At 38.4% G+C, this 27,065-nt stretch overlaps 1 protein-coding gene across 6 annotated transcripts in view; it reads left to right on the top strand.

Annotated features, from left to right (window-relative positions):
• The first annotated feature begins 3,713 nt into the window (after positions 1 to 3,713).
• The window catches only part of HLTF (helicase like transcription factor), a 56,707-nt gene continuing 33,355 nt past the window's right edge, over positions 3,714 to 27,065 (top strand). For 2 of the 6 annotated variants that reach the window (XM_055247502.2, XM_055247500.2), the window contains exons 1-9: positions 3,801 to 4,065; positions 5,491 to 5,698; positions 14,247 to 14,413; positions 15,950 to 16,083; positions 16,981 to 17,078; positions 18,959 to 19,033; positions 19,174 to 19,365; positions 22,295 to 22,390; positions 25,747 to 25,822. In XM_055247502.2, the coding sequence (XP_055103477.1) occupies positions 4,046 to 4,065; positions 5,491 to 5,698; positions 14,247 to 14,413; positions 15,950 to 16,083; positions 16,981 to 17,078; positions 18,959 to 19,033; positions 19,174 to 19,365; positions 22,295 to 22,390; positions 25,747 to 25,822 (1,066 nt within the window). In that variant the 5' untranslated portion in view covers positions 3,801 to 4,045. Of the gene's footprint in view, positions 4,066 to 5,490; positions 5,699 to 14,246; positions 14,414 to 15,949; positions 16,084 to 16,980; positions 17,079 to 18,958; positions 19,034 to 19,173; positions 19,366 to 22,294; positions 22,391 to 25,746; positions 25,823 to 27,065 lie in introns of all 6 variants that reach the window. The other 4 variants (XM_055247501.2, XM_055247503.2, XM_063620226.1 and 1 more) reach the window with 3 other exon arrangements.

Below are 27,065 nucleotides of genomic sequence, written 5' to 3'. Positions count from 1 at the left end.
AACAAGCAAGCTCTTATGTCATCCTACTTTCTTCTGTCTATGAGTTATGACATAAGCTTAAAAGTTTCTGTATTGAAGCCAGACTTCTAGATATTCAGATTATTCTCTTAAAGCCCCTCCCTGCTGCCTGGTCCCTGCCCCCACACCAATGGCTTTAAAATTCTATTTTGCAAAGTGTAGAAAACATTTTTTTTTTGAGAGGGAGTCTTGCTCTGTCACCCAGGCTGGAGTGCAGTGGAACGATCTCGGCTCATTGCCATCTCTGCATCTTGGATTCAACTGGCTCTCCTGCCTCAGCCTTCCAAGTAGCTGGGACTACAGGCATGGCACCATCACCCCCTGCTAATGTCTGTATTTTTAGTAGAGACAGGGTTTCACAATGTTGGCCAGGCTGGTCTTGAACTCCTGGCCTCAACTGATCTGCCCGCCTTGGCCTCCCAAAATACCAGGGTTACAGGCGTGAGCCACCACACCCAGCCTAGAAAAGGCCTAGAAAAGTGGCTCACGCCTGTAATCCCAGCACTTTGGGAGGCCAAGGCGGGCAGATTGCTTGAGCTCGGGAGTTCGAGACCAGCCTGGCCAACGTGGCAAAACCCCCTCTCTATAAGAAATACAAAAATTAGCCTGGTGGTGGTGGCGCTGTGCCTGTAGTTGCAGCTACTTGGGGGGCTGAGGCTGGAGAATCGCTTGAGCCCAGGAGGTCGAATCACGCCACTGCACTCCAGCCTAGGCTACTGGAGTGAGACCTTGTATCAAAAAAAAAAAAAAAAAATTTTTTTTTTGAGACAATTGTGAACGTTTGATTATGAACTAGTTATTAGAAGATACTAAGAAGTGATTTGTTATTAATTTTGCCAGGTCCGTGGTTTTTAGAGAAATTAGTGAAGGCCATTATAGGCAGGGTGGGTTGGGAAGTGACCCGAGAAATGAAGCTACTGTGGGAGGAAGAGCCACATATGCCATTCTTGGATTTCAGGCTCACTGAATCAAACAGGGGAGTGACATGACATGATTAATTTGCATAAAGATTGTGTGTGTGTGTGTGTGTGTGTGTGTGTGTGTGTGTGGCTGGGGGTGCAGATGAGAAGTGTGTTTGTGACTGGGAAGTGGCTGGCTGGAGAAATTTTGGATTCCTTTCCTTTCCATACCATTCCTACCCAAATTTATCAGTGAACTTTTGGTTCTCTTGGCTTCATCACCTTCCCTTTCCAAGCCCCCAGCATCTCTTATCTGAACACAATAATTTCCTATCAGTTGCTTCTATTCTTGTTTCCTGTAATTCTCCACAGAGCTGCCAGCGTTTTTAAAAGCCTAAATCAAGTCGTTATCCTCCTGCTTGAAACATTCAATGGCTTTCCATTGCAGTTAAAACACAAATTTTACTGGAGACTCTTAAGTTCCTATGTAATCTGACCCTTATCTTCCCCACCATCCTTTTAGTGCCACTTTCCTCCTTACTCACCAGCCAAAACCCCACAAGCCACCCTACACTTCATTTTCCAGTTACAAGTGTTCATTTTTCATGTGTACATGTGATGCTGTTATTAGAATAAATCAAGAAAAAACCAAAAAAGTTAATTTCAGAAAACATTATCTAGTATAATAGTTCTGAAATTGTAATTGCTGCAACATTTTAATCAAACTAGTACAAATTGTACTTGATCTTTAAATATAAAACAAAGAATGATTAAGGGAAAGAATGTTCTACTCCTGGTTCTGGGATGTGAAATACTGATAACATAGAGAAAACCGTTGACTTTAAATAGCAAATTTTAGTTCATTCAAAGCACATTCTTTAACCATGGGACAGTCATTATTCATAGATCTTAAGTCTTTTTATTTTTTTGAGACGGAGTCTCGCTCTGTTGCTCAGGCTGGAGTGCAGTGGCTTGATCTCGGCTCACTGCAACCTATGTCTCCCTGGTTCAAGCGATTCTCCTGCCTCAGCCTCCCAAGCAGCTGGGACTACAGGCGCGTGCCACCACGTCTGGCTAATTTTTGTATTTTCTTAGTAGAGGCGGGCTTTCACCATGTTGGCCAGGCTGGTATCGAACTCCTGACCTCAGGTGATCCACCCAACTCGGCCTCCCAAAGTGCTGGGATTATAGGTGTGAGCCATTGCGCCTGGCCAGCCTTAAGTCTGAAGGAGCTACGTTCTCACATTTGGAATTTTTTCTTTGTCTAGTGAGCATGACTTTCTTTCTTACACACAAAACCTCAATTTGCGCAATTTCTGGCATATTTTTCAAGAATTTATTTAAAATCTGGCATACCAAAAGCTGAACTGTATTGCCATTTGCCTCAACACACTTCAAGAAGAACATACAACAATTAAAATAATTTGAAATGCCATTGTCTTTATCTTCCTCATCAACTTTGGTCAAATGAAATAATACATTGCTTCAAATTCTATTGCTCATCCATGGTTCATGATTACAGATCACTACAGTTTATTTACGATAATGAACAAATGTGTCTTGAAAAGCTGACTACCGGCCTGGCACGGTGGCTCACGCCTGTAATCCCAGCACTCTGGGAGGCCGAGGCGGGCGGATCACCTGAGGTCAGGAGTTCAAGACCAGCCTGGCCAATATGGTGAAACCCCGTCTCTACTAAAAATACAAAAATTAGCTGGGCGTGGTGGCCGTCTCCTGTAATCCCGGCTACTCGGGAGGCTGAGGGAGGAGAATCGCTTGAACCCGGGAGGCGGAGGTTGCAGTGAGCCAAGATCACCCCATTGCACTCCAGCCTGGGGAACAGAGCGAGACTCTGTCTCAATAAAAGAGAAAAAAACAAAAAAAGAAAAAAGAAAAGAACAGCTGACCCCGTAATATTATTGTGCTGACGGGCGTGTAACGTGGACCTCTCTGTGACGGGCAAGTATTATCTGGCAGTTACATGGCACCGCCTGTGCAGCTCAGCGCCACCACCAGCTTCCCGCCCTGTGCGATTAAAAGGCCAGCTTCGGGGACAGCAGCCTCCTCAACGCGCAGCGACCAGCCCTGCCAGGCGTCAGCTGCAGCTGGTCCAAGGCTGACGGTCCCAGGGCCGCATTCTCCTTCCAGTCACCTCAGACTCTGGAAAGTGAGCCGTGGAGGGCCTCAGAGCGCCCCTCTGCAGTTCCTTTAGAAAAACAAGGGCCTCCCCCGCTTGGCTGGAGCAGCCAAGTGCCCACGGGGAAAATGGTCCCGTCCACCATTTCAGGCAAACGCCCCCATAGCTGTAATAAACATGTGATGGGTTTCCTGCACCAAGAAAGGAAAATTTTCCTTAAAAATAACAAAAAGAGGTGGGGAGGGGACTCTAAGTTCCATTTAAGATTTTCCAAACTCGTTGTGTCTCGTGCACACGCTGAGGCTTAACATGAAAATTTGGAGCGAAAGTCCCCAGGGTTCACCACAGGGAATGAAGTAAAGTATCTCGCCGGTAGCTCCAGGTCTCCTAAACCATGGAGCTCCTTCAATATAAGGCCCTATTACGTGCCACATTAGATGAAGAGAAAATAAGAGGAAGGATACGGTAGAGCCTGTGGAATGGGGTTCAGTCTTAGGACATGTAGGGTAAAGGAAAGTCGTTTCCCTCCGTTTGAGGAAGGGAATCAAACAAAACACCAGCACCGCAGGCACCGCAGTCACACTCCTGGGGCCTCGTGGCTTTCCCGCGCGCCCGCCTTGGGGGCGGGGAAGAACCCGGATGAAACCACCCTTGCAACTGGGACCCCCCGCCGTCTTGAATGGCAGCGGGGCGGAGTTGCCCTCCCTTCTGTGCTCTAATTGGTTTGGCTCCGCACTCTCCTCTTCGTGATTGGGCTTTCCTAGTGCCAGTCACAGAGCGACGCTGGTCTCCCAGATTGTTGCTAGAAGGAGACGGCGTCGACGTCTGACTAGACTCGCGGCGACTTATCTTCCAGTCGTGCACTCCTGATCCGGCGCTCGGAATTTGTCTCCGGCTTCAGGGCTGCGGGGCCTGAAAGGAGGCGTATCGAGGCGGCTCGAAAACGATCCAGGGGAGCCGAGGCGCTCCTCTTGTCATCCCACTCAGCGCCATGTCCTGGATGTTCAAGAGGTGAAGGGGGCGGAGGGGGTGGGGCGCTTGAGCTATCGGCCTGGAGGCGTCCCCAAATGAACCTGACCTTCCCCGCGTTCCTCTGCGTTCCCCGGGCGATTTGTGCAGCTGTATTCGTTATGTTGGTCGCATATGTGGCCGCGGGAGAAATAAATGCATTGTCTTGGCTGGCGAGTAGGGGCTCCTAGGGCGAGTCCCGTGTTAGGGACTTGGGAAATCTCTGTCACCGACTGTGGGGGGCCTGAGGCTTAAAGCCTCTCGGCCCGTGCTTTATGCAACAAAACATCCATTAGATACCCACTGTGCGCCAGGCATTGTGCTCGGTGGAGGGCCGAGTAAGACAGCCCTTGTCCCCAAGTGGCTCACAGCTTATCTGTATGCACAGACGTGCAGATACGTATTTGCAGAGGAGCTGGTAGAGATATGCGCCACTTGCAAGGAAAACGCAGCGTAAATAAGCGACTGTTCTTAGGAGAATGGAAACTTTTTGCAATGCTCCAGTAGACTCCCCCTCACTTTTCATTGTCCAAATTGGTGTTTATGGTCATTCCCGAAACAGTTACATGTAACAGGTTTGGGGTTATGCTTAAACCAGCGACGGGAGGCGGGTACGGATGGCTTGGGGCCAATTTCCCACGGTGGCGTGGTTTGGATACCAGAAGAAGTGTTCTGTTCGGAGGGAGTTACAGTGATGGATGCTGGATGTATTTTCTGGAAAATTATAAACAACTTCGGGTACAATAATAGTTGTATTTTTGTAAGTCTTTTATAGCTCAATCCCTATTGAAATTTTGGCATATGATTTTATTTTTTTAATTATTTTTTTGAGATGGAGTCTCGCTCTGTCGTCCAGGCTGGAGTGCAGTGGCACAATCTCGGCTCACTGCAACCTACGCCTCCCGGGTTCAAGTGATTCTCCTGCTTCATCCTCCCGAGTAGCTAGGATTACATATGGGCGCCACCACGCCCGGCTAATTTTTGTATTTGTAGTAGACAGGGTTTCACCATGTTGGCCAGGTTGGTCTCAAATTCCTGACCTCAGGTGATCCACCTGCCTCTGCCTCCCAAAGTGCTGGGATTCCAGGCGTGAGCCACCGCATCCGGCCCGTAATTGTAGTTGCAGACATCATATACATTTCAATTTAGATGATTTCCACTGGGAAAGAGGTTAGTGAACTCTGACTAGGCTTTTCATTTTGAATACCTAGGGGGCAGGTAGAAGAGCCAATATTGAAAACAGGTAGAGTTCCTAGAAGCCTTCTCCACTCACTGCAATTCCTGCTTTAACGAGAGTAACTATTAATCTTTACCGTGATTCCCATGTAAGATTTTATTTGCTGAAGTAAAGCATGAGAAAACTACTCGTATGGTCTTTGGAAATACTTAAATATTATATTGTTTTTCTTTGCCTTTAAAAAAAAATAGGGATCCAGTTTGGAAGTACTTGCAGACTGTCCAGTATGGAGTTCATGGAAATTTTCCACGCCTCTCATATCCAACTTTCTTTCCACGTTTTGAATTCCAAGATGTTATTCCTCCAGATGACTTTCTAACTACTGATGAAGAACTAGATTCCGTTTTATTTGGAAGTTTGAGAGGTCATGTGGTTGGACTACGCTATTACACGGGAGTAGTGAGTATAATAGTAGATAACTAAGTTAAATTTTGATTATATTTCTGGCGTTAACCTAGAAAATAAGAGAATTAGCAGGTGATGTGTACGGTTAATCTTTTTTTTTACTTTAAGTTAATTAAATATTTGTACGCAAAAAATAACAAATACCTTAAGTGACCCTCCCACCTCAGCCTCCCAGAGTGTTGGGATTACAGGAATGAGCCACTATACTTGGCCTCAGTGCTTTATGTTTGGTTACTATGGGTAGCACCCCACCCCCACACCCCAGCGCCTTGTTCATGTCATGGATTTGTTGCAAAAAGGAGGTCATTTTGTGGAATCTTCTGGATTTTATTCTTTCATTTCTCCGTATGTTTCTTACGTTTAAGCTTCTCAAATCTTTTTTATTTTTGGGTGTCTGAAGCATGTTCAGCAGGAGATTCCTTGGGAGTTTCATGTTCTGGATTTGTTTTTCTCCCGTATTTCCTTTACATTGGAACTTTTCAAATTGTTTTTTGATTGTCTGAAATGTGTTGTCTAGGAGATTCCTTAGGAAGAGACAATATTTCCTAAGTTTTTATATCTTCATAATTGTGGCATTTTATGAATGACAGTTTCATAAAATGAAAGTTATGAAGGACTTAATGACAGTTGGGCTAAATTTAAAATCTTTGTAATATATAGTTTCTCTCCATATCCTAATGTCGCATAGAATTCTCAGGCCAGTGTGATTTTCTCTTTCACTTAAGCGAATTGGATTTTTTTTTCTTTTTTTTTTAAGACCAAGTTTCGTTTTGTTGCCCAGGCTGGAGTGCAGTGGCCTGATCTGGCCTCACTGCAATCTCGGCCTCCCCTACTCAAGCAATTCTCCCACTTCAGCCTCCTGAGTAGCTGGGACTGCTGGCGTTCACCACCATACCCAGCTAATTTTTGTATTTTTTTTGTATTTTTTTGTAGGTTTTGGCATGTTGTCCAGGCTGATCTGGAACTCCTGGGCTCAAGTGATCCATCCACCTTGGCCTCCCCAAGTGCTGGGATTCTGCACCCCGCCTCTAATTTTTTCTAATAGATTCTTGAAATCTATCACTTCTTATTTCACATCTGTATATCTCTGGCTCTCATATGCATTTCTGAGCTTTTATGTTTCAGATTTGTGCTAATTTTTCAAAACTTACATTGCTTTCGATAATTATTTTATACCACCATGAAATACTAGATTATGGTAGTTATTGATCTTAGAGCAATCAGTATTTTTGATCTGAGAATAATTTCTGTGATGTCGGTAAACTCTAGTGTGTGTTGATAAAAAGTAATCATCAGTTTTCTTATTTTGCCAAATATATATATATTAAATTTTATTTTTTTCCAGGAACACTGTGTTGAGATATCATTTATTTTATAATTAATGTTCTTTTTTTGTTTTGTTTTTTTTTGTTTTTGGAAACGGAGTCTTGCTTGCGTTGCCCAGGCTGGAGTGCAATGGTGCCATCTTGGCTCACTGCAACCTCCACCTCCTAGGTTCAAGCGGTTCTCCTGCAACAGCCTTCTAAGTAGCTGGGATTACAGGCATGCACCATCACGCCCAGCTAATTTTTTGTATTTAGGAGAGATGAGGTTTCGCCATGTTGGTCAGGCTGGTCTTGAACCCCTGGAATCCACTCACCTCGGCCTCCCAAAGTGCTGGGATTACAGGCGTGAGCCACCACGCCCAGCCATGTTCATTATTTTTAAATGGCTAAAAAAGCATTAAATCTTCTAAAGTCTATCATCCAGAACCATAACTTATCTTCTACACTTGTTGCTGTGAGCATATGCATGTAAATTGGAATCATATTATGTATTAATAAAAATGAGATCATATTATGCCTAAAGTGATTAGGAATATCATCTATATTGGACTTATAATTTCCTTATTGATGGACATTTTTGAGTTAATCACTATTATAAAAAAGTAATAAAAATTGAGGTACTATCTTTGCATACTTATTTTAACTTTTTTCTACTTAATTGAGATGTGGTTTACATATGATAAAATGTACATATTTTAAATGTATGATCCTAGTGTTTTGACAAAGATGTATACCTGATAACTACTACCCCAATCAAGATACAGATTGTATCCGTCTCCCTCAAAGTATCTTGTATCCTATTGCAATCATTTTTCCCTGCTCCTGCCCTAGGCAGCCACAAGTCTGATTTCTTTTCTTTCTTTTTTTTTTTTTTTTGAGACGGAGTCTCGCTCTGTTGCTCAGGCTGGAGCGCAGTGGCGCGATCTCGGCTCATTGCAAGCTCCGCCTCCCAGGTTCATGCCATTCTCCTGTCTCAGCCTCCCAAGTAGCTGGGACTACAGGCGCCTGCCACCGTGCCCGGCTAAGTTTTTTGTATTTTTAGTAGAGACGGGGTTTCACCGTGTTAGCCAGGATGGTCTCTATCTGCTGACCTCGTGATCCGCCCACCTCGGCCTCCCAAAGTGCTAGGATTACGGGCGTGAGCCACCGCGCCCGGCCACACAAGTCTGATTTCTATCACTATAAATAAGTTTTGCCTATTCCAGAACTTCATATACATTGAATTCTACAGTACGTACTATTTTAAGTCTGGCGTTTTCACTCAGCATAATTTAGGTACTTCTTTGGTCAATTTTGGTTAGTTACATTTTTGAAGAAAAGCATCCATTTTATTTAGATATTCAAACTTATTCCCATAGAATTGTGCATAATAATCATTTATCCTTATAAAATTGTAACTGTAATTTTCTGGAATTGGGGTTTGGTGGTGTGATGTGTTGCTAACAAGTGGCCAGAACTCCTATTCCTGAAGGATTTTGAGTTGGAGGAACACACACTTAAATTCCCCTTTATGCCTTGGTTCTAGTTACTCTTTCCAGGTTGAATAACCATTTTTTTGGTTGTTTTAAGTTGGTGCTCTGAACCTTAAATTTCAGTACCCTTTACTCTGAATTGTCAAATTTTGATAAAATGTGCCATGTTTTTAATGTCTGCCAGAACACAATTTTACATGCCTTATTGGCTCCATTAAACTTTTTAAAAACTTTTAAAAAACTTCTTTAAAAAGGTGATTATATTCCTGTTTTTATTCTTTGCGTTACACATTTGTGTCTTTATTGATTAACTGTGACATTATTTCTTTTCAAGGCAGCCTCTCTTGGATTTTTCTTAATGATTATGTTTCTTGGCTTAATAATTACTCTGTTACATTCGGTTTTTCTTTTTTAGGTTCATTTTCTTTTTTTTTCTTTTGGACTTGGCGATTTGAGCACTTAATTTGAGTCATTTAATCTTTTAATCTTTAAACGTGTAAAGTATTGCATTGCCTTTAGTCACCAAGTTTTGTTATATAGTAGCATTCTTTATTTTTAACTCTGGTGTTTTTTTATTGTTATTTTATTTTTATTTTTTCTTTTTTTTTAAGTGTGTTTTCAATAAGCATATGGTTAAATTTATTTTTTGACCCGTCAAAGGCTTTATTTTATAATGTGGTTTATTTCTTTCTATTTTAAAATACAGTTATGTGTTGCTTAACAATGAAGATACTTTCTGGGAAAAGTGTTAGGTGATTTCTTTGTGGAAACATAGAGTGAACAGGATGTTACTTTACTGAATACTGTGGGCAATTGTAACACATTTGTGTATTTAAGCATATATAACATGAAAAAAGTACAGTAAAAATATTGTATAAAATATAAAAAATGGTACACTTCTATAGGGCAGCCCCATTATAATCTTGTGGAACAGCTGTTGCATAATATATGTGGTCTGTTATTGCTGAAATGTTACGCAGGGTATGACTATACTGTTATGATTAATTCTCATTCCTTTTGTTATTGTTGTCTTTGTCTTTTTGTTTTTTTATATGTCCAATTTTTTCTTGCTGCTGGGACCATGTTTTTGTTTTTATAGTCTCCAATATTTTGGCTCATATATATTTTATTTAAAATTCTAGTAATTAGTTATTTGTAATGACAGTTAACTAATCGTAATTAATGATAGCTTATTATGATAAATTACAATTATGTAATACCTTATTTGAGATGAAATGCTCAAAAATTGTTAGTTTTGTGCCTTGCTTTTTTTTTTGGTTATGTATTTTCTAGGATTTGCATAATCCGGTTTAAAAAAGATCATCCTGTAGGCAGTGGCAGAGGGGTGGCGACTGCGAGAGAACATAGCTCTGCCTCATAGATAATATCTCTAAAGGTCTAGAGATGAATATCTGTCTAATACTCTGTTTGGTTCTGGCTGTAATCTCTTGAGTCAGTAGACAGATGCTGGGAGAGGTTTGAAGCAGCTTTCTTGTATATTTTCAAGGAATTTTTAAAAATTGAGATACATTTATTATAAAATTTACCATTTTAAAGTGTACAGTTGAGTAGTTTTTAGAATACTCACAAGGTTGTGCAACCATCCCTACAATCTAGTTCCAAACATTTTCATTACTCCAAAGAGAAACCTCATTCCCATTTGTAGTCACTCCCATTACCTCTACCCCTCAATCCCTGGCAACCATGAATCAGTCTTCTTCCTGTGTATATGGATTTGCCTCCTCTTGACATTACATGTAAATGGAATGATACAATATGTGGCATTTGGGTCTGGCCTCCAATACTCAAGTTTATGTTAAATAGATGTTTTTTTAGTGTAGCATTTTAATTCCCTTGTTTCTTTTACTATATATTTTGAGTTACTTATGATTGCTTTAGGGACTACAATTAACAACTTAATTTATAAGAACCTAGTCTGGATTAGTGCCAACTTAACAGTATATAAAAAACTTTGTGGCTGGGCATGGTGGCTCACACCTGTAATCCCAGCGCTTTGGGAAGCCAAGGTGGGCGGATCACGAGGTTAGGAGATTGAGACCATCCTGGCCAACATGGTGAAACCCCATCTCTACCAAAAATACAAAAATTAGCTGGGCATGGTGGCACCTGCCTGTAGTCCCAGCTACTCGGGAGGCCAAGGCAGGAGAATCGCATGAACTAGGGAGTCAGAGATTGCAGTGAGCCGAGATTGTGCGACTGTACTCCAGCCTGGTGACAGCAAGACTCTGTCTCAAAAAAACAACAACAAAAAAACCCCCAAAAAAACCTTTGCTCACAGCTCCATCCTATTGCCTGCCTTTGTGCTGTTATCCAAGTTATATCTTTATATATGTAGTATACCTATCAACAAAGATTTATAATTATTTTAAATACTTTTTAATGAGATAGGACAAAAATTACAAAAAAATTATACTTAAAAATTTATTTTTAATTTTTTTAAATAATTTTTTTTTTTTCAGAAACTGTCGTTACCCTTTTGCCCAGGCTGGTCTCAAACTTCTTTTGACAGTTTGATTATGATGTGACCAGGTGTGGATCTCTTTGAGTTTATTTTAGTTGGAGTTGTTGAGCTTCTTATATGTGTAGAGTAGTGGTTTTCATCAAATTGGGAAGGTTTGGCTGTTATTTCTTTAAATATTTTTTCTGTCCCTTTCTCTTTTCTCCTTATGGTACTCTTATTATGTATGTGTGTTGGTATGCTTGATGTTACAAGTTTCTGAGGCTCTGTTACGTGTTTCATTTTTTTGTTCCTTAGATTGTATAATCTCAATTGACCTATCTTCAGCTTCGCTGATTTTTCTTATGCCTGCTCAAATTTGCTGTTGAGTCTCTCTGGTGAATTTTTTCTTCAGTTATTGTACCTTTTGACTCTAGAATTGCTGTTTGGTGAGACATTGTTTCCATGCTTTTAGACATGCGTTTTCATGTCGAAAGAAATGATTTGCTTTAGGTCTTTGAACTTTTTTTTTTTTTGAGACAGAGTCTCGCTCTGTCACCCAGGCTGGAGTGCAGTGGCGCGATCTCGGCTCACTGCAAGCCCTGCCTCCCGGGTTCACACTATTCTCCTGCGTCAGCCTCCCGGGTAGCTGGGACTACAGGCACCAGCCACCACGCCCGGCTAATTTTTTGTGTTTTTAGTAGAGACGGGGTTTCACTGTGTTAGCCAGGATGGTTTCGATCTCCTGACCTCGTGATCCGCCTGCCTCGGCCTCCCAAAGTGCTGGGATTACAGGTGTGAGCCACTGCGGCCGGCCAGGTCTTTGAACTTTTTAATTTTTTTAGAGATAGGTTCTTGCTCTATTACCCAGGCTGGAGTGCAGTGGCATGATCATAGCTCACTGTAATCTTGAACTCCTGCATTCAAGCAGTCCTCCCACCTCAGACTCCTGAGTAGCTGGTTCTACAGGCACGTACCACCATACCTGGATAATTTTTCTATTTTTATTTTGTAGAAATGGGGTCTTGCTATGTTTCCCAGGCTGGTCTCAAATTCCTGGCCTCAAGAGATCCTCACACTTCAGCCTCCTAAAGTGCTGGGATTACAAGTGTGAGCCACCATGCCCAGCCCCTTTGAACATATTTAAAATAACTGACTTAAATTCTTCTTCTACTATGTCAAACATCTATACTTTCTTGGGGACAGTTGACATTGATTGCTTTTTTTCCCTGTGTATAGACCATACTTGCTTATTTTTTTGCATGTCTTGTACTTTTTTTGTTGAAAAATTGACATTTTAAATAATGTGGCAACTTTGGAAATCAGGGTGGTTTGTTGTTGCTGAGTTTTGTAATTAGTGTGTGTTTGTTACTGACTTTTCTGAATTAATTCTGTGATGTCTATCCTTTATTGTGTGTGGTCACTGAAGTCTGTACTTGGTTAGCTTTGCCGTCAGCTAATGATTGTGCTGGAATAAATAAATCGTACATTCTTTGCTGAGAACTTCTGTATGTTAGGGCATTCCTTCAACACTCTAAGGCCCCTGACAATTCTGCTTTAGCTTTCACTTCTGGCTTGTTTAAATGCCTCAAGTTCAGGCAAAGGTGAGCATTTAGGGCCTTCTCAGGTCTTTCTTGAGAATGCGCACAGCCCTGGTCATGCATACCAGCTCTGTGCTTGCTTATGGCCTTCTAGATTTCCAGAAATACATTGGAGCTTTTCAAAGCCCTCACAGACATCTCATTCCCTAGCTCTTCTTTATAAGCCTTTTTGTTTTTTTGCTTCAGCTGTTATCCACTGCCTCAGGCAGCCATGAAGTTAAAACACTTTTCCTGTAAAATTGTTTTTGACAAACATCTGCCCAAGGGAGGTTTTTTTGTACTTGGTGAGCTCAGAGGTTAAATACAGTCAGCCTTGCAAGTGGGGTCTTCTGGGGAACTTCAGGAGAATAACAGTTCTTTGGGAATGAATCTCTGAAAGAACTGTAACTCCATTCTGATTTTTTCTGGTGACTGCCAGGCTTTACCTAGGATCCCAACAAGCTATTATTTATTTATTTATTTATTTATTTATTTATTTATTTATTTTGAGATGGAGTCTTGCTCTGTTGCCAGGCTGGAGTGCAGGGGCTCTATCTCGGCTCATTGCAACCTCTGCCTCCCGGGTTCAAGTGATTCTCCTGCCTCAGCCTCCCAAGTAGCTAGGACTACAGGCGCGTTCCACCACACCCATAATTTTTGTATTTTTAGTAGAAACGGGGTTCTCACCATGTTGGGCAGGATGGTCTTGATCTCTTGACCTCGTGATGCTGCCCACCTAGACCTCCCAAAGTGCTGGGGGCGTGAGCTACTGTGCCTGGCTGCGAGCTATTATTTTTAAAGGCTACAGTATTGCTGGGGATGGGACTGAAGTACTGATATTCAGCTGTTTATTCTTTTTATTCTTGAATAAATGTTACCCAGATTTCTGCAAGCCTTTGATTTAGTTCTCAGTGTTCTGAAACATTTGATTCTGACAATAATTTATCTAGTTTTTTGTTGCCTTTATTGAGGAATTTTTGAAAGTCCTTATTCTACCATTCTTTATTGTGTTACTCTCCTTCAGTTTTTAAAAATATACATCATAATATTTAAGTTACATCATACAGTTTTTAATAAAGTAGAATCAGAATGGCATGAGTTGAAGGCTGGATATGTTTTTCTTACCTAGTTTCATCCTGACTTATAAATGCCTTATTCCCTTACTTTTATATTCTGGAGAATTGAGGCTCAGGAACCACCCTGTCTGGGTTCAGATCCTAGCTCTGCTACCTTTTAGCTTTGTGACCTCGGGCAAGTTACTTTTCTGTGCTTCAGTTTCTTCGTTTGTAAAATGGGAATAATGATAGTACCTCCCAATAGAGCTGTGAGGATTTAAAAAGTCAGTCTGTGCAATGTACTTAGACCAATGCTTGGCACATAGTAAGCACTCAATAAGGGTTGGCTATTTTTCAGAAGTTATGATGTTGAAAATTTTAGATAATTTGAATTTGCTAGTTTACATTTGACTATTTTTTAGACATTAAGATTTGTTAACTTCCTAATGAATATAGATTAGAAAAATAATATTAAAGAATCATAATAATATATATATTAATATTTCTGTAGTTTGTGTCTAGAAAATATATTTTTCTTATGTGCAGTGTTTAGCAGTAGCATTAAAAAATGAATGGAAATCCCAGATAAAGTATAACAAAGTTATTGTCTATTATTTATAATGTAATATTATCTGTTTATCATTTTTATTAGGTTAATAATAATGAAATGGTTGCATTACAACGAGATCCTAATAACCCTTATGATAAGAATGCAATTAAAGTAAACAATGTGAATGGAAATCAAGTTGGCCATTTAAAGAAAGAGCTTGCAGGTGCTTTGGCCTATATCATGGACAACAAATTGGCACAAGTTGAAGGGTAATGTACTTTCAGAATTTAGTTTTAATAATTGTGAATTATAGTCATCTTTGAACTTGTTAGGGCTTCTTGTTAGAGCCTATAAAGTTATGCTAACAATTTCTATACTGTACTTTTGGTGCATGTTAAAGAAATGTTTTATTTCTCCTTTTACATACTTCTACTACCCCAGCCATCAAACAATTGTCCTCTCATTTTCCTATGGAATTATTACCATGGAGAAAATAGACCTTGGTTCAAATATTAGGAAGTACATTCCATTTCTTCAAATCTTTTGGTAACTAGGTTTAGGAATTTGGAAATGTTTGTTTATTTATTTATTTATTTTGAGACGGGGTCTCACTCTGTTGCCCAGGCTATGGTGCAGTTGTGTGATCTCGGCTGACTGCAACCTCTGCCTCCAGGATTCAAGCAACTGTCTCCCTGCCTTAGCCTCCCGAGTAGCTACAGGTGCCTGCCACCATGCCCAATTAATTTTTGTATTTTTTAGTAGAGACAGGGATTTGCCATGTTGGCCAGGCTGTCTTGAACTCCTGACCTCAGGTGATCTGCCCACCTTGGCCTCCCAAAATGCTGGGATTACAGGCATGAGCCACCGTGCCCGGCCTGGAAGTGTTTGTTTATGTCAGAGGTTATAAACTGGTATTCTGTGATATGATGTAGGTGAATTTCATTTTGCCCTGCAGTGTTTTAGACGTTTCTTCGTTTAGTACTAATTATTGAAATAGCTAGCTAGTCTGCATTTTATACATATTAATTTATTTCCTTAAATACAAAAAACTTATTTTTCTCTTGACAAGTGGAAAATCTGGCAATGCAGGATGAGTTGTCACTTCCGTATGACAACAGTTGACTGGAACTCTCCCTAAAGGGAGAGCTAAAGCTAGGGCATATGCTCTCCCAGTTTTATCACCTGTTTTCTTTCTTTTTTCTTTTTCTAAACTCTTTCAATCTTTCAGTTACCTTTTCTCTTTTAGGCATTTGTACTTGTGATCTCAATTTAAGTATCTGGAATATTTAGGATCTTGATATTCTAATTCTAATTTTTAGGATATTCATATCATAATCCTAGATGAGTTTGGAAGAGAAAATAAATGCTCAGTAATGTCTCACTTTGTTTTCTCCTTTTTCAGTTTATCAGGTTTTTCAGTTATTGAGAATAACTTAGTGAATCACAAGTTCTTGCATTTCCCATTTTCCAAGCAGAATGAGTTACTACCCTCAGTGGTTCCGTTAGCCAAACTCTACCCTTTGATTTAACTTATTTTACTTATATGTTTACAGGCCATTGTTGCATTTTTAAAACCGCTTTATTCCATTTTCTCAATTTTTTCTGGCACTCTGTTTCTAAAAATCACCCTTCTGATTATGATTCTATTTCTTTTCCTTTTTTCTTTCAAGTCTGCCCAACTAGTTCCTTATTACTTTACTTTAATGTAAAATGTAAATGATACACTTAAAATATTGAACTAATTCTTAGTGGGGACAAAAAGTAATGCTTCTGATTTCCCTTTCTTTTTCTCCCAAATATAATAGGGTAGTTCCTTTTGGTGCAAACAATGCTTTTACCATGCCTCTGCATATGACTTTTTGGGGAAAAGAAGAAAATAGAAAAGCGGTTTCAGATCAGTTGAAGAAACATGGATTTAAATTGGGTCCTGCACCAAAAAGTAAGTTTAGGGTTTGACCTAATATTATCCTGATATTGTAAGATGCAGGGGTTATGAAACATTTATTCTGTCTTGGAGTTTGTTGGCTAATTTGTGCTCAAGGCTCCAAGGTACCACTTTTTTTCAGGAGTCTTTTTGAGGAAATCTCTGATTTTTCCTTTTGCCTCTATTGAAATAGATTCACACATTAAAATATACGCAGTTAGAATAGTAAGAGTGAGGGGATATTAAAAAAATTAAAGAAAAAGCATATATACAAGGATGTCTCATATATACCCTCCCCTAATTTTCCCTAATGGTAACATCTGGAAACCGTGATTTTAAACATTCTTTTTGATAAATTTTAAGCAAAAATAATCTTCTGATAGCGAATGAAAAGGATTGCTTGGCAAGAGTTTGTTCAAATAATGTGGAATTACTTGTATTTTTTAGTGATTTAGTATTTAGCTTCTAAAATACCTCTAAAATACAAGGCTTTTAATGCAGTTTGTTATGCACATTTTATTTATTTGTGTATATATTTTGAGACAGAGTCTTGCTCTGTCACCCAGGCTAGAGTACAGTGGCCACGATCAGTGGCTGAGTGCAACCTTGACCTCCTGGGCTCTAGCAATCCTTCCACCTGAGCCTCCCGAGTAGCTGGGACTACAGGCGCACACCATCACGCTCTGCTAATTTTTGTATTTTTTGTGGAGACAGAATTTCACCATGTTGCCCAGGCTAGTCTTGAACTTCTGGGCTCAGGCAAACCACCTGCCTTGGCCTCTCAAAGTGCTTGGGTTACAGGCGTGAGCCACAGCACCCAGCCCTGTTAATGCACATTTTAAAAGCTACTTAATAAAAGATGAAAACCTATTTTATTTGATGGCTTTATTCTTTTTATTTTGTAAATTATAGCTTTAGGATTCAATTTGGAAAGTGGTTGGGGCTCTGGAAGAGCTGGACCAAGCTATAGTATGCCAGTGCATGCTGCAGTACAGATGACAACTGAACAGGTGTGCTTCTCTTTTATTTTGTAATCTAAAAGTGAATTTTAAATGTTTCAGGTTTGTATTTAAAAGAGCAGGATGAATATGTACGTGTGGGTATTTGTGGTCTTCAAATATATTAAATTATAATGAAACATGTTATAGAATAAATAGAATATATATATGTTAACATTTTATATAAAAACTACTGATAAAGAATAAATCCATACATGAACATTTGTACCTAATATACAAAACACACACGTTCCTGTTTATGCATGGCATATTTTTGTGTTTGAAATGTTTTAAATGTTCAAGTAGTAATTTTAAGAAAAAAATTGAAGCTGAGACTTGACTCCTTTCAGTAATTTTGCAAATGCAGTGCTAAAGAATTAACTCCAAATTCTTCACATTATCTTTGTCTAATTTATAATTTAGGATGAGTTATGCTGAATTTCTTTGAAAAAAAGTATATAAAGTAAATTAACGCAGATCAATTTAAAAATAACATTAAAACTTTTTTGATGTTTGTATCTACCAGTGTTAGTCCTTTTATCTACTAATTGTAGTTACCATATTTCCCCTGCTTATTGTTAGAAGGACTTGAGCTGGTTTCTGGTAGATAAGCCCCAGGTTACTTCTGATTTTTTAGACCTGGCCTGATTTCTTCTGAGCTGCTGATGTGTTCATGTGTTAATTTTCAAAAATATCTGTATCACATATATGTTGATATAAAATTGGACTAACCTAGTTTAAATAGTCAATTAAGTTAGCATAATAATAAAAGTATCGTGCATGGTAAGTTCCTTATTGCAGTAATAATAAATGGAATGTCATTGACCTGATAGGACTGACAAAATATTTTGAATACAACTGATAGCATCACAGAATTTTAATGGCAGAAGGAACCTTAGAGACAATCTAAATTTAGTTCATCCCTTTCATTTTATAGGAATAAGACATGGGGCCATAAAGGTCAAGTCTTGCTGAAACTTACATATAAGCTTATCTGTGATAAAACTGTGACTGAAACTCGGGACTTAAAGCTCTTTTATATTCTTTTACCTCCTAACAACTAAAGCACCTGTTCATTCGCTCTTCAGTGAGTAGTGTAATCCTAGAGTTGATTTATGTGCCTTTTTGGTGTTTGACTAGTTTGTGTTTTTTAAATTTAATTTCAATTTTTTAATTTTTTGGGACAGGGTCTCACTTTCTTGCCCAGGCTGGAGTGCAGTGGCATAATCATGGTTCACTGTATCCTCTACCTATTAGGCTCAAGTGATCCTCTCATCTCAGCATCCCTAGGAGCCAGAACTACAGGCATGCACCCCCATGCCTGGCTAATTTTTTAAAAATTTTTTTGTAGTGGCCGGGTGCAGTGGCTCACGCTTGTAATCCCAGCACTTTGGGAGGCCGAGGTGGGCGGATCACGAGGTCAGGAGATCGAGACCACGGTGAAACCCCGTCTCTACTAAAAATACAAAAAATTAGCCAGGTGTGGTGGCAGGCGCCTGTAGTCCCAGCTACTCGGAGAGGCTGAGGCAGGAGAATGGCGTGAACCCGGGAGGTGGAGCTTGCAGTGAGCCGAGATCGCGCCACTGCACTCCAGCCTGGGTGACAGAGCGAGACTCCGTCTCAAAAAAAAAAATAAATAAATAAAAATAAAATTTTTTTTGTAGAGACGGGATCTCTCACTGTGTTGTCCAGGCTGGTCTCAAACTCCTGAGCTTAAGGGATCCTCCCACCTTGGTCTCCCAAAGTGCTGAGATTATTGGCATGAGCCACCACTCCTGGCCCGTTTGACATTAACGTCAGTTAATTAACTGAATGATTTCAAATCTGACTTAAGTGCGAGTATTATTTTAATTAGTTTGTTTTACATTGTTTCTTGTTGCTGTTTATTGTAGCTTAAAACAGAATTTGACAAATTGTTTGAAGATTTAAAAGAAGATGATAAAACCCATGAAATGGAACCAGCTGAGGTATTGAACCAATATTTTTTATTTAAGACTACTTAGAATGTTTAAATATACTTATAATCTACTTTTTGTTTAATCACAGGATCTGCATGTGAAAAAAGGAATGGCTTAATGTATTTCCCTTTATGACTTTTTATTTATAGGCTATTGAAACACCACTGCTTCCACATCAAAAACAAGCTCTAGCTTGGATGGTGTCACGGGAAAACAGCAAAGAACTTCCACCATTCTGGGAACAGCGAAATGACTTATACTATAACACAATAACAAATTTTGCTGAGAAGGACCGACCAGAAAATGTCCATGGAGGAATTTTAGCTGATGATATGGGTTTGGTAATTATTTTTTTCTTTAGTTAATAAAATCTAATTTTGTGATTATGATTTTCTAGAAAGTAATTTTGAAGTAAAAAGAGATAGGAATATGTTAGTACCAGTTTGTGACTAGATTTTACTATCTTTGTAGAACACAGTTTTTCCTATAGTTTTTACTTAAAATAGTGGTATAAAGATGTGTTCCTTAGTTTTCTTTTTTTTTGAGATGGAGTCTTGCTCTGTCACCCAGGCTGGAGTGCAGTGATGCGATCTCGGCTCACTGCAGCCTCCGCCTCCCAGGTTCAAGCAGTTCTCCTGTCTCAGCCTGCCAGATAGCTGGGATTACAGGCACGTGCCACCATGCCCAGCTAATTTTTGTATTTTTAGTAGAGACAGGGTTTTACCACGTTGGCCAGGCTGGTTTTGAACTCCTGACTTCAAGTGATCCGCCCGCCTTGGCCTCCCAAAGTGCTGGGGTTACAGATGTGAGCCACCCTGCCTGGCCATGTTTCTCAATTTTCTTTGCTTTGAAATTCAGAAAAAAAAAAAAAAAAAAAAAAGAAATTCAGGGTGACCTGTCTTTCATAGGTTTTCTTTTAAAAAGTAAAGACAAAACAATGTTATGTGAAATTGTATTCCACCACAAATATTGTGGTATGCAGAGTATTAAATAGATATTTATGGGTCCTTACACTAGCAGTTTTTATATTTTTCAGTCTCAGTAACCCTTTCTACTCATAAAAACTACTGATCTCAAAGAGCTTTTGTTTTTGTGTGCTGTTATCAGTATTTATAGTATTAGGCAGTGGTAGCTAAAGATAACAGTACAAACTCATTACTTGTTAACATAAATAGCATATTTTTAAAAGAAAAGTAACTATGCCAAAACTAACAATTTTGTTGCCACAACTGGCATTGTTTTACATTTTTGCACATCTCTGTGTTTGGCCGAATAGATGGCAGCTGAATTCTCACCTGCTTCTTCATTCAGTCTGTTCTGTTAGGTTGTTTTGGTTGAAGTATATGAAGAAAATTTGTCCTTACGACGGTATGTTGTTGTAAAAAGAGGAGTATTTTAGTAGCTTTTTAGAGAATTGCAGATTTCTTTGATATACTACATCAAAATTCAATAAGTATTCATTTATTAAAGGTTAATTGTTGTAATACGGAACTCTAAATCATTATCAGTGAGCTTTTTATGCCCTGTTTCATTAAAATCTATTTGTGTATCTTGTTCATTGAATGGATATTTTACCCGTGTATGATTTTATAACACCAGGCATTGCTCATTTAGAAAATGTTGGTTCATTGAGTTCGGCAGACCTACTGAATGTTGATGTATTTCATGTGCAATATCCAAAACTTACATTCATTAATATTACCACTGATGTTATTAGAAAATCATTTACATCTTGGGAAGATACTATGTTCATAGTGTCACACACAACTTTTCCAACATTCTAATTTTCTATTGAAAACTCACATTTTATCATTGACAATCTCAGTTGTTTCTTTTGTAGATGACAGCCTCACTTTGTTCATTTTCAAGAAAGTATCTTTCAGACACTCAGTCGTGATTGATAGTTGTCATTCAAGTAAAAATGGTGTCGCATGAAAAAAGTGACTAGTTGAGCTTGTAACTCCCAGCTTGAGTGATTTTTCTCTAGCTAACCCTCATAGTTTCATATGCAGCAGAAGTAGTTCATATGTAGTTTCCATTTCACTACACAGAATATTAAAAAGATTTGTACTTAAGTAATGATATTTAATAAAATTAATGTGTACTGCTTCATCAAGAACATTCTTCCTTTTTTTTTTTTTTTTTCTTGAGATGGAGTTTCACTCTTGTTGCCCAGGCCGGAGTGTAATGGTTCAATCTTGGCTCACTGCACCCTGCACCTCCCAGGTTCAAGTGATTCTCCTGCCTCAGCCTCCCAAGTAGCTGGGATTACAGGCATGCGCCACCATACCTGGCTAATTTTTTGTATTTAGTAGAGACGGGGTTCCACTGTGTTGGTCAGGCTGGTCTTGAATTCCTGACCTCCCAAAGTGCTGGGATTACAGGCCTGAGCCACTGTGCCCAGCCAAGAACATTCTTAAGGAAAACTTTTTTTTTTTTTTTAACTGTATGTGGCAGTTAAGAATATGATGACTAATACTAATATACCTTAGTGCCAACTGCTTTGTTTTATGCTGAGGCACTTTTTTGACCATTGCTATTTGGGCTTTTTGTAGGATTAGTGCAGATGTTAACAGAGTAAGGTCTGTCTTAGTAGTATTATAAAAACAGTTTTGACTTCACATTTTCGTGAAGGGCTCCTGGGAAACCCTCCCCATCCCCAGTGGCCTGTGGACCACACTTCGAAAACTGCTGTTATTTACACTGCTTTAAAATTGCCAGAGATTTACTAATGTATTGCCAACTATGAATTAAGCTGCAGTAAATATTGAAAAATTACATGCTTCCACTTAAGAAAAATGCATGAGAAATATATCTTTTATGCTTTATGGAGAAGTTATGACTTTTAAGCTTGGTATTATCTTTAAGTCAAATTTTAATAAAATGATTATATGCATACTGGAATTACTAATCACTTTAGCTCCGAACTTCATGGCAAATGAGTAGTTATAAATAGTTGCGTGATAAAAATCAAGAGTTCAGGATTAAATGTAGAATTGTAGAATAGCAGTCATTCAATACAATGACACTTCTCAGAGATACTTGCAGTATTTTATAGTGTAAATCATTTAATAATTCCCTAATAATGCAGTGGGGAAAGCATTTTCTAACTAAATGAAATACTCATTTTTCATTAACATGTATATACAGTACACTTTTGTGACCTTGAATGATATTTGGTACTCGATTACTTGATTTTAAAATGGGAATATTTTTCTGGTGAACTGGGTTTCACAATCTGACCATTTATCTTTTTAAAACTTTTTTAAGGGTAAAACTCTTACAGCCATTGCAGTAATCCTTACCAACTTCCATGATGGCAGACCTCTTCCTATTGAAAGAGTTAAAAAGAATCTACTGAAGAAGGTAAAGTAGTAGTAAGTGCGCTTTATGTGAAACCTCCATTTTATTGTGAAATCTTTAAATTTCATCATTAAAAAAACTACCAAGAAATTGTGTTTTCAGAAATGTGATGAATGGTCTCTCTGTCTTTCATGTGTTGCTGTTAAGAATGAAAGTTCATGTCACATTCTTTTTATGTTTTCAGACAAGGTGTGGCTCTGTTGCCCAGGCTGGAGTGCAGTGGTGCAATCTCGGCTCACTGTAACCTCTGCCTCCTGGGCTCAAGTCATGGGATTTCGCCATATTGTCCAGGCTGGTCTCGAACTCATGAGCTCAAGCGATCTACCTGCCTCAGCCTCCCAAAGTGCTGGGGTTATAGGTGTGAGCCACCAGCAGGTATCACATTCTTGAGAACAGTTGATAATTTGTATCAAGAGTCTTAAAATTGTTTATAATCTTTGAACAATTTTGCCAGTCAATAATGCCATTTCTAAGAAACTATCTGAAAGGAGTTACCAGAAATTCATTTTTTCTAAAGAAAGTACAGGTTTTTTTTCTTTTTCCTTCAACATTGTTTTAAAGGCTGGGCATAGTGACTGGCACCTGTAGTTCCACCTACTTGTGAGGCTGAAGCAGGAGGATTGCTGGAGCCCAGGAGTTTGAGCCTATGGTCAGCTATGATGGCACTATTGCACTCCAGCCTCAGAGACATTGTGAGACCCTGTCTCTAAAACAAATAAAAATAAAATAAAGGTGGACAATTTGAAACATCTTTTGACAAGGGAACAGTTAAACGATATAGCCATAAAACTTACTATTATGCAACCATTAAGTATTATTTTTGATGAATAATCACTTTCATGATTCTTTTTAGTTAAAAAATGACAGGTACAAATCTTTGTGTGAAGTTTGGTTCCTCACTTTGTAAATAATATATTCATGTGTGTTTTAAATCCATTCACATACACTATCTGTACCAAAATGTTAATAATAACTTATATCCTGGTGATGAGAATAAGGGTGACTTTTCTTGAAACTGTGTGTATGTGTGTGTGTGTATATATACATATATATGTATATAATATAAACATACATTTATATTTGGTCTCTAAGAATTAAAAATTAGTTTAGTGAGAAAAATAAATGTTATTAGAGAGGAACAGTTACTTCTTTTCTTACCTGAAAATTCAAGTAACTTAAATAGAAGGAAATAGCAAAAAGATGTATGCAATATACTTCTTTTCTGAACTCTTCTGAATTACCATTCTTCCCAGTTTTTAGTTTTCAGAGAAGGAAGTACATCAGTTTCCTGTCAGTGCTATTGAGATTTTATTTTATTAATGTCTGCACTTAGTTTTACTTCCTACTTTCTAATTTTATTGAGAGTTAAACCTGTTAAAGTCTCAGATTCAGTTCCTCACCCTGAGCAACCTAATGTTTTATGTCTTGTTCTTCCTACATTTGGTTATTGAAACTGAAGTTTTAGGTTACCAGATTTGATAGAAGCACATAAGACTACTTACAGCTTTAGTCTCAATTATTGAGAAATTATCAATTAACAATAAGGATTTCTCTTATTTTTCCCCAAGATAAGCTATATATTTAAAGTGTATTTTATAGTAGGAAGGTTTTAGGATATTTGGGTTGCTACATTAATCGAGATGGCAGCTGAAGATGTGATTTCCAGCCAGGGATTTATTAAAAAAAAAAAAAAAATTGTCACTCTTTGAAGTATGTTTAGATATTCCAAACATAAGTAGACTGAAATATTGATTTAAATTCCCCTAGATTCTAACATACTATTATTTCATCCAGCTTGGACTTGATAAAAAGTTTATCTTTGAACTTTATAGAGAAAAAGTTTGCTGAGCAAAATATTTTAATATAAAGAATAATGCAAAGCTGGGCATAGTGACCCATGCCTGTAATTCCAGCACTTTGGGAGGCCGAGGCGGGCAGATCACCTGAGGTTAGGAGTTCAAGACCAGTCTGACCAACATGGTGAAGCCCTGTCTCTACTGAAAATACAAAATTAGCTGGGCGTGGTGGCACATGCCTGTAATCTCAGTTACTCGGGAGGCTGAGGCAGGAGAATCACTTGAACTCAGGAGGTGGAGGTTGCAGTGAGCCGAGATTGTGCCGTTGCACTCCAGCCTGGGCAACAAGAATGAAACTCTGTCTCAGAAAAAAAAAAAAAAAAAAAAGAAGGAGGAGAAGATAAATGCAAAGGACATCCTTTATGTTTGAATAAACGTTTAGTTTTTTTGCATACTGTTTAATATAGTAATTACTGAAGACTTGATAGGACGTTTGATGAAAAGCATTTTTACTATCTTTCTTGGAGTTAATGCTTAGACATTAACTGTCTAAAGTAACTCTTCTAGTTACGTATCTCTAAAAATATTCTATTTTGGATTTTAAATTAATTTAATTTCATTTTTTGAGACAGAGGGAGTGCAGTGGTGCGATCTTGGCTCACTACAACTTCCACCTCCTCAGTTCAAGCAATTCTCCTGCCTCAGCCTCCCAAGTAGCTGGGATTACAGGTGCCCGCCACAATGCCTGGCTAATCTGTGTCTATTTAATAGAGACAGGGTTTTGCCATGTTGGCCAGGCTAGTCTCGAGCTCCTGATCTTAGGTGATCCGCCCGCCTTGGTCTCCAAAAGTGCTGGCATGAGCCACTGCGCCTGGCAGATTTTTAATTTTTTTTTATTGGCACCTTTAAAGAGGATGGACCTTTTCAACCACATTTTTAGTAAGACTTAACTCTAAGGGGGGATTTTTTAAGTGCTTACAATTCAACTTTTATAAAATTGTTTTCAATTCATGTACATTGGTGCCTTTGGAAACAAAGGTACATTGGAAAAGAAAAAGAAAATGGGCTGGCAGGAAAATACCCCATGGAGTAAGAGGAGAGGACACTCTGGGACCTGTACTATTATATATTAGAGCTATTTGTCCTGCAAATTCTAGAGAAAAAGAGGATGACAATGGCAGCCTCATTAAAGATCTGAACATGGAACATTGGTTTGAAAAGTTTGAAGTCTGAGAATTCTTAATTATAAAGTAAATCCCAGTTCTTGAATTTTTCTCACAATAATGTGTCATTTATAATTGAGATTTGCTTTCGGTATTCCTTTTGAAAAGGTAAAGACCAAGTAGTTTTGTTTTTTTTTTTTGAGATAACCCTTGAAAAAATTTTAAATCAATTTGTATATTTTCCTCTTCACTTATTCACCCTCCCCTTCAGTTGCTCCAGAATTGGGTAGCAATTTAAGTCGTTTTTATTATGCAAAGTAAAGCAATATAAAACAGGATGCATTTAAAGTTATTTAAAACTGATAGCAGTACTGTTTAAGAAATATGCCTATTTACCCAGGAATGTAATGTTAACGATGACTCTATGAAACTTGGAGGAAACAATACCAGTGAAAAGGCAGATGGACTAAGCAAAGGTAAATGCTAATTTTGAAATGACCCAATATTTGATCTGGTAAACTTTAATTTGAATACGACCCAATATTTGATTTGTGTTTTTTCAGCCTAATATTGTAATTCTAGTTTTGGCTTTGTACTGTACAAAAATTTAGGATCTCTTTTTTAAAAGGTCTTCCCTGAGTGCTGATAGGAAAGGTTTCATCAAGGAGATGATTGAATTGGGTAGTATACCATTTAGAGAACTGGGGAAGAGCATTTTGGGTTGTGAAAAAAAATCTCATGAAAGGGTACTTTAAAAAGAGCATGTTTTATTCTGGGAACTCAGTGAATTTTATTGTATTTAAAATGTAATATGCATGGATAACAGCAGACAATGCTAGAAAGCTAGCTTTAGAGCCAAATTCTGAAGTCATAGGAGAAATGGAAAGAGATCTGTGGATTTTACAGTTAAATGACCTTCATAAAGCTAATTTCTAAAGATAGATTAGAGCAGACTGAAAATATTTTAAGAGTAGTAGGTGAAAAATTGTAAATAACAATTGTGTGCTATTAAGTTTGGGACAGGAAAGAAATAGAAAGGTGGCTGAGTTAGGGTAAGATGAGGTTTTTTTTGTTTTTGATTTTGTTCTGTGGTCTAACTCATTTACCTAGATGAGTTAGGTAGATGAGTTAGCAGTAGAAGGAAAGAAGTAAGGTTGAAGGAAAGTATAGATAAATGAATGGATTAAAAGATAGGAAAATTGAGATTTTTATGGAAGATACCATCTCATTTTCTTTGTAAAGTGAAATAGGTCACCTTGGAATAAAAGGAGTTATAATCTAGGCAAAGGGGTCAATGTAGTATGGATCATTCTGGTGTGGATCATGCTGATAAATGGGTAGGCGAGCTGAACAGTGTTTAGTAAAAAGAGTTACCAAGTGACACAAGGTGACATCTGAGATTTGAACATGTAAATTTATAACAGCACCTATTTGTGGTTCTGTTGATTTTTTTTCCAGTAGCTCTTAGCTGCCTTGGTACAGCAAGACATTCAGCCAGTGTGGGGATTGGCTGGATGAGTACAAAGAAAAGACTGGGTCATAAAAATTTGAAGGTACTTTCTAATTAGAAATGAGGAAATACTAGGTTAGGAAAAAAGTAGAGAAAATAGAGTAATGAAAGGAATGAAGATGTTAAGAAAACTGAAAATCAGTAATTAGAAAACCAAGGTTTTAAGAGGGATAATACTAGTTTCTAAGACACCTTACTAATACTTTATA

This window comes from Symphalangus syndactylus, chromosome 17 (assembly GCF_028878055.3).
Source record: "Symphalangus syndactylus isolate Jambi chromosome 17, NHGRI_mSymSyn1-v2.1_pri, whole genome shotgun sequence".
NCBI classification, from domain to species: domain Eukaryota; kingdom Metazoa; phylum Chordata; class Mammalia; order Primates; family Hylobatidae; genus Symphalangus; species Symphalangus syndactylus.
Note: the sequence above shows the minus strand (reverse complement) of the source record. Positions and strands in the feature narration are given on the sequence as shown.